Below are 12,721 nucleotides of genomic sequence, written 5' to 3' on the forward strand. Positions count from 1 at the left end.
TACAATTCAATGATTTTTACTTTATTCACAGGGTCATGCACCCATCATCATAACCTAATTTTTTGCTATTTTGCCCCCCCAAAGAAACCCCTTAACTGTTGAGCAGTCTCTCCCTATACCCTTCCTCCCACAACACCCAGCAACCACCATCCTGCTTTCCTCCTCTATGGATTCGCCAATTCTGGACATTTCATGTAACTGGAAGCCAGTCACAATATGTGGAGTTTTGTGACTGGCTTCCCTCTCTTAGCATGAAGTTCCCAAGTTCACCCACGTCATAGCGCCCCTCAGTGCTTCCTTCCTTCCTTATAGCTGAGTAACGTTCCACCGGATGGATGGACCACATTTTCTTTGCATTTGTCTATTGGTGGCCTCCTGGGCTGTTTCCACCCCTTAGCTATTGTTAACGGTGCTGCTGTGAACATCTGTGTCACGTGTATGCTGTCACTTCTCTCGTGTCTAAGTCCGGAGGTAGAACTAAGGCTATATGGCGACTTTATGTGTAGCTTTCCGTGGAGTTGCCAGAAGGTTCTCCATACTGGCTGGGCCATGTTACATCCCACCAGCAGTGTGTAAGAGCTCTAACTTTGCCACACCCTTGCCAACACTCTCATTGTCTGTCTTTTGATTCTAGCCATCATAGTGGGTGTGAGGTAGGATCTCATTGTGGTTTTGATGTGCATTCTCCTGATGAGGCTGGGCCCTGGGACACGGGGGTGACCCAGACAGACACAGCCCCGCCCCACAGAGCTCTGAGTCCAGAAGGGTACAGACACGTAACCAAAACAGGTACCTGCTAAAAAACAGGGTCCTGGGGGTCACCAGGGAGTGACCCACGAGCCACAATCCAGACAGGCCTGAAGGGTGCCAGGAGAGAAATGGGTTATGAGACCTTCCTTCCAGGGCTTCAGTAAAATCAGAACAGGACGCAAGTGTTGGCGGTGTGCCAGGACTTGGTCACGTCCTTAGGTATAAAGTTGACCGTAGAAATGGCGGAGATTTAAAGAGCTGGCTGTCTGGTGGGTGGGTGGTTATGGGCCCAGGACGGGGGTGCACAAGAGGCCACGTGCAGGCTGCAGCTAAGTCACCCAGGGTCTCCGTGATCTCACTAGAGAAGTGACCACATTGCATAAAAACGGAGGAAACCTAAAGGCAGAAGGCAGGACAATGGGTGCCAGGGGCCGGGGAGGGGCTGTGCAGGTGCGCGCTGGTGACACAACCCCTGCCCCTGCACCCTGCACATGGTTACGGGCTAAGATGGTAAATGTCAGGGGCACCTGGGGGGCTCAGTTGGTGAAGCGTCAGACTTGATTTCAGCTCAGGTCATGATCTCACGGGGTTTGTGGGTTTGGCCCCTCGTGGGGCTCTGTTGACAGAGGGGAGTCTGCTGGGGATTCTCTCTCTTCCCCTCCCCTGCTTGCACTCTCTCTCTCAAAGTAAAAAATTAAAAGATGGTAAATTTTATACTGTGTATACTTTGTCATAAGAGTAAAAAGACGATGCTCACTCTCTAGCTACCCTCTTCCGTCTCTGACGCAATGAAAACAAAGCAAACCAGTCCTGCGCGGGGGAAGCCGTCAAACTGGACGAGCTACCTTTTCCCTGCACAGGGTCTCCCCTCCCTCCCCCGGGGGTGGGGGCTGACTGCCGGGCTGGAGCGGCCACCTCCCAAGCCCTCACCTCCCCGGGCCTCCTCCCAGGACCTGACGCCGGTGCCCAGGGTGCCCGGCGCGGACAGCCACGCCCTGCCCAGGGATTCCCTTCTGGGCCCTTTTCCAGCGTCCGGGGGTCAGGAGTACGAACATCCAGGCTCTTCCAGTATTTGCCTCCGAAGCCTGAGCATCTCTGCAGCCGCCGCCGTCATCGCTGCAGGGATCTGTGTGGGTGAGGTGCGGCCCGGCCCATCCGCCACAGCCACCTTCCCCCCCTGCCCCCCCCATCCCACCTGGACCACCTGCCACCCCCCACCCACCTGGACCACCTGCCCCCAACCCCACGACCCACCTGGACCACCTGCCCCCACCCCGACCCACCTGGACCACCTGCCCCCCTCCCCCCCACGACCCACCTGGACCACCTGCCCACCTCCCCCCCACGACCCACCTGGACCACAGGGACGCCGACCCACCTGGACCACCCGGATCATCCGACATGGACGCGCGGAGCCCCAAAGCCCCGGGCGGGGACGCGCTGCGGGACGCGGTGAGTGGGGCCCCCCTCCCCTCTTCCGCGTCCCTCCTCACCCTCCTCACCGTCTGGGCGCCGCACCTCCTCCCGGACTGTGCGTCCCCCACCCCCCCATGGGGCGCAAACCCTTCGCGGGGGCGGGGGGGGGGGGGGGGGGGGCCTCCCGCTTCCGGTTCGCCGGGAGGAGCTCCAGGAGCAGGAGCGCCAGGCTGCGGGTCAGGAAGCGACTTCAAACGCTAGTCTGTCTTCTTGAAAAGAATTTGTTAGACGTTATACATACTTGAGGCTACATTTTCTTGACGAAAGTGAAACAGAAACACCAAACCCCCTGAAGGGAAACTGCTCCCGATAGACGCCGCAGCACCTTCATACGCACGTGCGGGTTGCACACTGATACCCGTCTCTGTATTCTCATCTCCAAAATGGGGACAGAGACAGGTGCGGGGAGGCAATTATCCCTGGTTCCAGATTTCACTTGGTAAGCCACAAGGAGGCACTGTGCAAATATGGCTTGCCGTCACCAACAATACCGATACTCGCCTATGGCCTGGTCAACAAATCCTGCCATCCCACCCCAGCTGGTAACTACCCCAGAGTGCAGGGGAGATGTGAGGCCCACGTGTGCTCTGGATGGCTGGTTCAGCTCTGCTTAGGAATTCTTTGGGGGACTCAAGGTTATTAAGGCATTCTCCTATACTTTCTCTTGGACATTTGATAGTTTCAGCGCTTACATTCAGGTGTATGATGATTTGGAGTTGATTTCGGGGTATGGTGTGAAGCACCTCTGCTTAGTTAGTTATGTATTTGGCTCTCATTGTCCCAGCACTGTTTTCAGAAGATTTTCCTTCGCCTTTGAATAGAAAGCTCTGGGCACCTTGTCCAAAATCTAACTAACTAACTAACTATATATTTATATGGAGGTTCTATTCCATGATGCTAAAATGCCCTACATCAAGAGTAAATATTATATTCAATTGTCTTATGGTTCATTTTTTTCAGGCAGAAAACCTATTTCAGGAACTTCAAGAACATTTTCAAGCTCTAACTGCAACTCTGAACCTCAGAAATATCCTTTCTATCTTATAACTATACTATACAATGCTTTTGAACTGTAATATTATCAAGGAATATCTTTTGTCTGCTATTAGTGGATAATTGTTGACCTACGATGTCCTGGTGTTTACATTGTGCCTTTCCATGATACCCTGGTGTATTAACTACCACTCACAGGTAATTACTTCCTGCTTGGCCAGCCATACAGGGCATTTTGTATGAGAGCAATACGATACAAGGACGCAACGCACAATACTACCCAGTGGGGCTTTCTGAGCCTACAGACTACTAAATCTGAGTAGTCTGCTGAATAACATCTGTGCACTTCCACGGAATCAGAAACTTGCAAACATCACATGGAATGTCTTCAACCGAGGATACTATATATGGCTCCCTGACCTTTGTTTTGTTTGGTTTTGCAACTTCAGCAGCTGTTTTAAGACATGAATTCAAACAGAATTAGAGTAAAATGTTTGTTTCCAGTTTGAGCAAATCCAGATAAGCTGTAATATCGGTCCTAAGACTTAGAGCGCTAGAGCTCACTTTACTAATTGAATTCATTCCATAGAAATTGTTTTAAAAAAGGGGCGCCTGGGTGGCTCAGTCGGTTCAGCATCTGCTTGCGGCTCGGGTCATGATCTCACGTCTGTAGGTTCAAGCCCCCTGTGGGGCTCTGTGCTGACACGTCAGAGCCTGGAGCCTGCCTCGGATTCAGTATCTCCCTCTCTCTCTCTAAAAAATAAACATTTTAAAAAATTAAAAAAGAAAAAAGAACCGAGCTTACAATTCAAAGGTTAAAGACACGCTCCAAAAACCTCAGGGGAATAGTTAATTTGCACTGACCTTAAGGTATTAGTACGCGTAGTCTTTGAATCCCTCGTTTTAAGTGTTGCACTGCCGGGGCATTTTATCAATAGGCTCGATGAGTAGCTGCAATCTGAAGGATCTCTCAGGACTTTCTGGCTGGTGCTCTGTACCCTGTGTAAAATTCTCCTTAACATCGTACTGGAAGAAATGGGAAATCGCATCGAAGATTTACAGAAGAATGTGAATGACTTAATGGTGCAAGCTGGGATTGAAAATTCTATTAAAGAACAAATGGTAAGGCCATTATTAGGAAACTAAATATGTTTGTCTTTTGCATATCTTTTGATTGCTTTCATCTTGAAAAATACAATCCCATATTTGTTCACTGTGGGGATTATTGCCTCTGTACTACGTGGAAAATCTTCAGGAATAATAAGACATTTACAAATGCTCTTTTCTAAATAGACTAAGAGAAACACTCCTTGTCATAGTTCCTTAAAAAGTGTACAGTTTATTTATTTAAAAAAATTTTTTTAATGTTTATCTATTCTTGAGAGATAGAGACAGAGCACAAGCAGGGGAGGGGCAAAGAAAGACACAGAACCTGAAGCAGGCTCCAGGCTCGGAGCCATCAGCACAGAGCCCAACGCAGGGCTCGAACCCACAGACTGCAAGATCATGACCTGAGCCGAAGTCGGACACCCAACTGACTGAGTCACCCAGGCGCCCCAAAAAGTGTAGTTTAAATGACAAGCTCTACTATTTAAAAAATGGATGTTATTGAAGTGCTTTTCACAACCACCCCTCAAATTAGTCTTCTATCAAAACACAAATCATGATGAATTGGAGACTGGGGATTATAACGTAGTTTCTGTTTCAGACAATATATTTATATAACCATTTGAAGAAGACATATGGGCATTAAGCCCTCAACCCGTTTCTCAGTGGTTCAAGAGCCGTCCATCCTGGCTCCCACAATGCAAACCTTTCCGGTGGGATGTTGCATTTAATCTTGAAGATGCAAGTAAATGCTTGGCTTCGGGTCTCAGACTGGATCTGTGTCCATGTGCTATATGTGGAGGTTCACAACTTCATCAAGATATTTATGTCTGTTTTATTCTGATAGATAAGAATAATAGATTATTCTCATCGAACGATTAGGTGTCTTTGTTTCCCTTGTTTTACTGTCTCTTTTATAATTATCCTAAGTCAGCTGGCAAATTATCCCCACTTAATCCTGCTAAATCAGGGCCAGTTCACCTATCAGCGACTTACAAATACCTACATCTGGTATCCTGGTAACAAAGGTAATCGTAACCTGCGTCCTGCTGCCACCATAAAACGCTGCAGAGGACGCTCTGTCTCTGAGGTGGAAGACATAGCTTCAATCAGGCTCCCTCGACCCACCAGTCCTGAGGCGGGGCGAGCAAGCCCTCCCCCGCCCCCCTGCAGGACTGACTGAGTGAGAAGAGGAGAGCCTCAGGGCAGGAAGCCCTGTGCCCAGAAGAGATCTGGCACACTGCAGGCACGGGATGGCAGCCAGGTAACCAGGTCCCTAACCTCCATCACTCAGATCTAGCTGCTGTTTTCAATTTGGTCGAAACCACTAAATATTAGGCACCAAGTTAAATGATCAAGTAGGTGTGGAAACCTCACTACGTGATGTGCACGCAGCCTGAGAGAAGGTCAGATCTCCAAGTGTGTTTAAAAGTGGTACTGCCGGGGCGCCTGGGTGGCTCAGTTGGTTAAGCAGCCGACTTCGGCTCAGGTCATGATCTCACGGTCCGTGAGTTCGAGCCCCGCGTCGGGCTCTGTGCTGACAGCTCAGAGCCTGGAGCCTGCTTCAGATTCTGTGTCTCCCTCTCTCTGACCCTCCCCCGTTCATGCTCTGTCTCTCTCTGTCTCAAAAATAAATAAACGTTAAAAAATTTTTTTTTAAATAAAAAATAAATAAATAAAAGTGGTACTGCCTTCTAAATGAAAAGACCTAAACAAACTGAGATGTTTGCACAAATCTGTACTTGTTGGTTGTGCTTGGTCGCACTAGGTCAGGGTTAACACAGGGCTGGCTTGTGCTGTGAATCTCAGGGGATTGTGCACACCCCTCAAACCTGTGTTCCAGTTGTGGGGAACCCAAGATGTTAAAAACTGCTGTTCTATATTCCGATAGATCTGGTACTTTGTCAGTCTCCCATTAAATGACGTTGTAACACCTTTCCCGCAATTACTTAGGCACAGATAGGCAGTGAGTGTGTGGGTGGAGGGAGCAGGGCGCTTCCCTCTGGGGTACTGTGTGCTCAGTCACCGCGGTGGAATACTGATGCGGGAGTCACATTTCGGTAAGAGAACGCGCAGTTTATTCACCTGCAGTTGTGAATCCACACTGACTCCATCTGTCAAACGTGAAAAATTTGTGGTTTTCTATACACTCAGTTTTTCCTATCCACAAAATGTTTTAATAATTAAGGGAACTTGGGGCACCTGGGTGGCTCAGTCAGTTGAGCCCCTGACTTCGGCTCAGGTCATGATCTCACAGTTTGTTAGTTTGAGCCCCATGCGGGTGTCTGTGCTGACAGCTCAGAGCCTGGAGCCTGCTTCGGATTCTGTGTCTCCCTCCCTCTCTGCCTCTCCCCTACTTGTGCTCTCTCTGTCTCTCTCTCTGTTTCTCTCTCTCAAAAATAAATAAACATTAAATTTTTTTTAAAAAATTACAGGAAATTAAGGTATTTTATTGACAGCTTTGGATTCCAGGTTATTTAACTGTGCATTAATTGGTATATAAATCAACCATTACCTCTTTCAAATTTTTTCTTACAGACCTGAAGACTTGAAAATATGATAAAGTCAAAGTTGTACTTTTTGAATGACAATTTGCATAGTATGTGTTCTGGTTTTTACTATTTAATTTAAAAATTCATTTTAATGAAGTGAAAGATTAAAAGAACAATGCAATAAGAACATAGTTTAGAAGGCGATTAACCACTTGACCAAGATGGTTCTAAAATGGCAGAACATCTTTCAACGCATACCTAGTATTTACAAGTCAGGGGAGGAAAGCATAAGCTATATCAGGTCAGCTTTTTTTCCTGAATTGTGTTCTAGATAGATCTTTTTAAAAAAAATCACAAGCTGTTTTGTGATTGAGATTTCTTTTTCAATACCTGCATTCCAACTCAGCTTTTCCAGTCACATGGTTCTCTGTCTAGTCCAAACACATTCTGATAGCAGTGTTCTCCAAACCAAACAAAACCCAGGAAAACAGCCCGCCTCGTCCCAGGTCACCCTTGCCCACTCTGCTCCTAAGGAGGTGGTTACCAAGAAGAAGCACAAAGATCACAGTTCAGCTTATTTTGTAGGTTATATAGAGACGTTTTCAAATAATTATCCAATTTGCCTCTCTGAGCCAAAGTAAAGCAGAACAGGGTCGGTAATAGGCTCTCATTGTAAAAATAACATGATTCCTGCATATGAGATAAATTTTATTCTTCATACAAAAGTCAAAACCACCCATAATTCTACAATTTAAATTGAATTAGCCACTGTAAACATTTTTCTGTACATACAATTCTATATATGGTTGATGATGTTGTTTATAATCTCATATCCTGTTCTCTTCATATCATAAACATTTTTCCATCTGAAAATTTCACACACTTCTCATTTTTTTTTTATGGCTGACTACTATTCTATCATATGGATGTAATAATTTAACCATTTCCTTGACTGTTCCTTGGACATTGACGATATTTCCCACCATCTTGCTACTATAAATAATGCTGTAAGGAACTGTTACCATGAATTCTCTGCATGTTTCATTAGGGTCAAGAGTGTGACTGAAGACCGAGTACACTAGTCAAATGCATTTAAGAAATGAAGCATCATTTTATACTCCCAACAGTGGTGTATGTCTTTCCTTTTTTAATCCAAGTTTTAAAATGGCATCACTTAAAATCAGTATTCTGGGGCGCCTGGGTGGCTGTCGGTTAAGCATCCGACTTCAGCTCAGGTCATGGTCTCACGGTTCGTGGGTTTGAGCCCCATGTCGGGCTCTGTGCTGACAGCTCAGAGCCTGGAGCCCGTTTCAGATTCTCTGTCTCCTCTCTCTGCCCCTCCCCACTCACGCTCTGTCTCCCTCTGTCTCAAAAATAAATAAACATTTTAAAAAAATTTTTAATTGAGTATTCTTGGGGACTTAAAATCATGATAGTTCTATTGGATTAGGTGAAAAATCTCAAAGCATTTTAGCTGCTATTATAATTTTAGCAGAAACTAAAGTAGATATTTTAATTGAAGTAAACCAAACAGATTTGAGTCCTCATTAATAACATAGATCACAATTCAAAATCCAGGATTTTTAAGAGATTAAAGTAGGTAGAAAAGAAAACTTCTATTAGTTATTCACTAAATAAAAACACTAGGGGCACCTGACTGGCTCAGTTGGTAAAGCGTGTGACTCTTGACCTCGAGGTTGTGAGTTCAAGCTCTACATTGGGCATGGAGCCTACTTAAAAAATAAAATAGAAACAGTAATACTGTCCAAAAAGTACTAACTTCTTTGTGGATCCTCTTTAACAGTCTGACATTAAACATCTGGATGATTCATTCAAACCTTTAGAGAGATTATTTGACATTTTAGAATATCATACCTGTTTCAACATGTTCCTAACATTTTTATAAAGGATTGCTATTCTCCAGCACCCTGTTGCATATATTTAAAAGAAATCAAATGCTTCCATAAGGAAAAAGGGGGACGTAGCACATGGGTTTACACGTGCTTAACCATGCTTATTCCAATCTAAACTTGACTGATACGGAACTTCAGTAGCAACCAGTTTATTCATAGGATACTTAAGTGAAATGTTGCGAATTCAGTATCAAATGCTATATTCATATACTTGCAATTTAAAACTCATTTCACACAAAATTTTTGAACTTATGAGAACACCAAGCTTAATAACAAAGGGCTAACTTTGTAAGGCAGCATTTCCGGATGCAATTGCCTGAAGGTTTAATTCTCACATTTAATTTCCTTTTTGTTTTTTAAAGTTTATTTATTTATTTTTGAGAGTGAGAAAGCACAAGTGGGGGAGGGGCAGAGAGGGAGGAAGAGAGACAATCCCAAGCAGGCTCTCTGCTGTCAGCACTGAGGTGGGTTCAGGGCTCAAACACACAAACCATGTGATCATGACCTGAACCAAAGTCAGAAGCTGAACTCACCAAGCCACCCAGGCGCCCCTAATTTCCTTTCTTGACAACTATGGTCTCTTGCCTGACCTATCACCATAGACTTTTTTAAAATATATTTTTAAAATATTTATTTTTGAGAGACAGAGCAGAGTCGGGGAGGGGCAGAGAGAGGGAAACACAGAATCCGAAGCAGCTCCAGGCTCTGAGCTGTCAGCACAGAGCCGGATGCGGGGCCCAAACCCACGAACTGTGAGATCACGACCTGAGCTGAAGTGGGACGCTTAACCGACTGAGCTACCCAGGCGCCCCTAAATATTTTTTAAAATGTTTATATTTGAGAGAGAGCACAGAAGGGGGGGAGAGAGAGGCACTCAGAGGATCTGAAAAAGGCTCTGTCTCTCTCAAAAATAAACAAACACTAAAAAATTTAAAAAAAAAGAAAAGAAAAGAAACCTGGTGAGGCCACGAACACATCCTATATTTTAACTGAGCAGCTTGAGAAACGACATTTAGGGTGCAGATTTTAGAAATATCAGTGGTGTGGTTTTAGAGTAGTTGTAGCTTTGATTTTGTCAGTGCTCTGAGCAACTCCTCTCTCCTCTGCATAGGATCAGAAGTTAGAAAAAGGCAGTCTAGGGACCCACACGTAACAATCTACTGCAAACACACAAGGTTGCTGCTTGTTTTCACGTTTCGGATCTTTGTTTTGAATGTCTGAGGACTGTATGTAAATGACATCATACCATAGTATCCTGCGCCCAGCTTCTCCAGTCAGTAGTTTCAAATTCATCTATGTTGATGTATGTAGCTCTGCTTGAGTCACTAACTGCTGTGTAATAGCCTTCTGAATTGTTTTGCACTGGACTAATACTGTTTCCGAATTATACTGCAATAAACACTCTTGCGTATCTCCTCTGTGTCAGTTTCCCTGGGGTACTTGATTACTTACTGGGTCCCTGAATATATTCGGTACCTTCTAGGCTTGTTGCCTCTGTGTCAGCTGCCACAACTAATTCCTGGACTTTGCACAAAAACCATCCTGGGGAGGATGGGAAACAGAAATCATTCAGATTCAGAGAACCAAGGGTACTGGTATACTTTCTGCACTAGCTAATTTCAACTTGAATAAAACAACCTGGTGCAGTGATGAGGCACGTTTCGGTAGCCATGCAGATCTAGGTTTGAATTCATGCCCTGTGTAAGGAGTTGTAACTTCGGGCAACCTAAGCTTTAATTTCCTTCTCTACAAACTATCCACCTCGCAGGTGGTTTGCAAATGGTTTGCAAATCACTTAGCTCTGGGCAAGGTAAACAGTAGGTACATAATGATAAGATATAAACTTGGAATGAAGAGACCAAACTATTATAAATTCAACTATATTGCAGTCACAAAGCACTTCCAGTGAAAAAGATAGTTATTAAAGTCAAATGTGAATGAACTTATTACAACTTATAAATACAAGTTTACAGCAAGTACAGAGTAAGTTTACAAATGTGGAGTGTAATTTTTTTGCTTATTTTTTTGTTAATAGCAATAAAGCTTTATCAATAAGATATAATTCACATGTTATGCAATTCGCCCAGTCAACACACACACTTCATTGGTTTTGGTATATTCACAGATGTGTACAACCATCACAGTTTTAGAATGCTTTCATCATCTCAAGAAGAAACCCCATTCCCATTAGCTACCACCGCACCCCTTCCCCTCCTCCTAGTCTCAAGCAACCACTAATCTACTTTCTGTCCCTACGCCTAGTCTGGATATTTCCTATGAATGGAATCACACGATACGTAGCGTCTAGCCTCTTTCCCTTACCCTGATGTTTTCAGGGTTCACCATGTTGTAGCCCACGTCAGTAGTTACTTGTGACCAACTAATACTCCATTGTATGGCTGTGCCATATTTTGTCTATCCATTCTTCACTTGATGGCCACACAAGTTGTTTCCCCATTTTGGTGATCATGAGTAACGCTGCCACCAATGTTCTGTCCAAGGTCCTGTGTGGACACACGTGTTCGTTCTCTTGGGCATATAGGCAAGACTGATATTTCTGGGTCAAATGGTATTTCCCGATTTTATTGGGAAACTGTCAAACTGGTTTCCAAAGTGGCTGCAGCGTTCCACCTCTCCACCAGCAGTGCACGAGGGCTCCAACGCCTCCATGTCCTTGACCTTGAATCTACTCGTCCTTGACCACACATGTAGTAATCTGACCCTTTGAATCTACTCACAGCCATCCTAGTGGGCGTGAAGTGGCATCTCCTGGCTTTGATTTGCATTTCCTTGATGAGTAATGACAGCGAGCTCTTCCTAGGATTGTTGGCTGTTCTATCTTGGATACGCGTCCAAAGTAGAATACGGTCTATTATGTCAGGTACTTGGGGTCGTGCTGATGTTCCCACTAGCCCCTCGTTTGATATGGGATCATACACCCTATTCTGCAAATGGGCAAGTTTAGGCTGGAGGAATGAAGCTGAGGATTTGCATTTGAGTTTGAAATCCATTTAAAGCACACCTCCTTTGTACTTGTGTTCCAACCACAGTCAATCTGGTCACAGCAGTGAGGGCCCAGCAGGCACCATCCAAAGACACTATTCCAAGACATGGGACAGCAGACACTACCACCCCCACACTCCAGAGACAGCGGAGCTCCAGGAGGCCACTTGCCACAGTAAGCGGCAGAGCCTGGCGGTGAAACCAGACAGGGCTGCAGGGTGTGGCCCCGGCTCCCCGCAAGATGTTCCTGGGAAGATCCTAACCACCCACCCATCAACATGCTGCTGGGGTGAGAGACACTCAACACTGTGATAAGGAAACCAGCTGTATGTGCTGAAGAGCTGTGGTTTCTACAGAAAATACAGCCTGCTTAAGTTCGTTAGATACGATGTTTGGAGGAATAAGAAACGACTTCTTGGGGCGCCTGGGTGGCTCAGTCGGTTGAGCGTCCGACTTCGGCTCAGGTCATGATCTCACGATCCACGGGTTCAAGCCCTGCGTCGGGCTCTGTGCTGACAGCTCAGAGCCTGGAGCGCGTTTCAGATTCTGTGTCTCCCTCTCTCTCTGCCCCTCCCCTGTTCATGCTCTGTCTCTCTCTGTCTCAAAAATAAATACAAACGTTAAAAAAAAAAAAAAAAGAAAGAAACGACTTCTTACTCTTTATGTTTAAAAGGAAAATAAGACTCATTATTTTATTGCACTGTTTTTATAGCCAGAAGACTAAAAAATACTTTTTCCCCCAAGTGTATATTCTTTCTGAACTCAAGCCTTTGGACTCTGTTGTGGGTTGAATTGTGATCCCCATAAATTCCTATGAGTTCTACCCCCAGTACAATGTGCCCTTAGTTGGAGATGGGGTCATCACAGGTGTAATTAGTTAAGATGAGGTCATGCTGGGGAAGGGTGGCCCTCATCCAATGACCAGTGTCCCTGTAAGAAGGGGAAATCTGGACACAGACCCGCACACAGGAAGGAGGCCCCGTGAAG

The 12,721-nt window shown here is 45.3% G+C and overlaps 1 protein-coding gene across 1 annotated transcript; it reads left to right on the top strand.

Moving 5' to 3' along the window:
- The first annotated feature begins 1,686 nt into the window (after positions 1-1,686).
- Positions 1,687-12,199, top strand: HSBP1L1 (heat shock factor binding protein 1 like 1). Its single transcript, XM_042910874.1, has 5 exons — positions 1,687-1,889; positions 2,115-2,202; positions 3,187-3,253; positions 4,247-4,341; positions 11,782-12,199. Exons 2-5 carry the CDS (start codon positions 2,152-2,154, stop codon positions 11,800-11,802), a joined length of 234 nt encoding a protein of 77 aa, XP_042766808.1. The 5' UTR covers positions 1,687-1,889; positions 2,115-2,151; the 3' UTR covers positions 11,803-12,199.
- Positions 12,200-12,721: the final 522 nt, after the last annotated feature.

Source organism: Panthera leo, chromosome D3 (assembly GCF_018350215.1).
Source record: "Panthera leo isolate Ple1 chromosome D3, P.leo_Ple1_pat1.1, whole genome shotgun sequence".
Classification (NCBI taxonomy): domain Eukaryota; kingdom Metazoa; phylum Chordata; class Mammalia; order Carnivora; family Felidae; genus Panthera; species Panthera leo.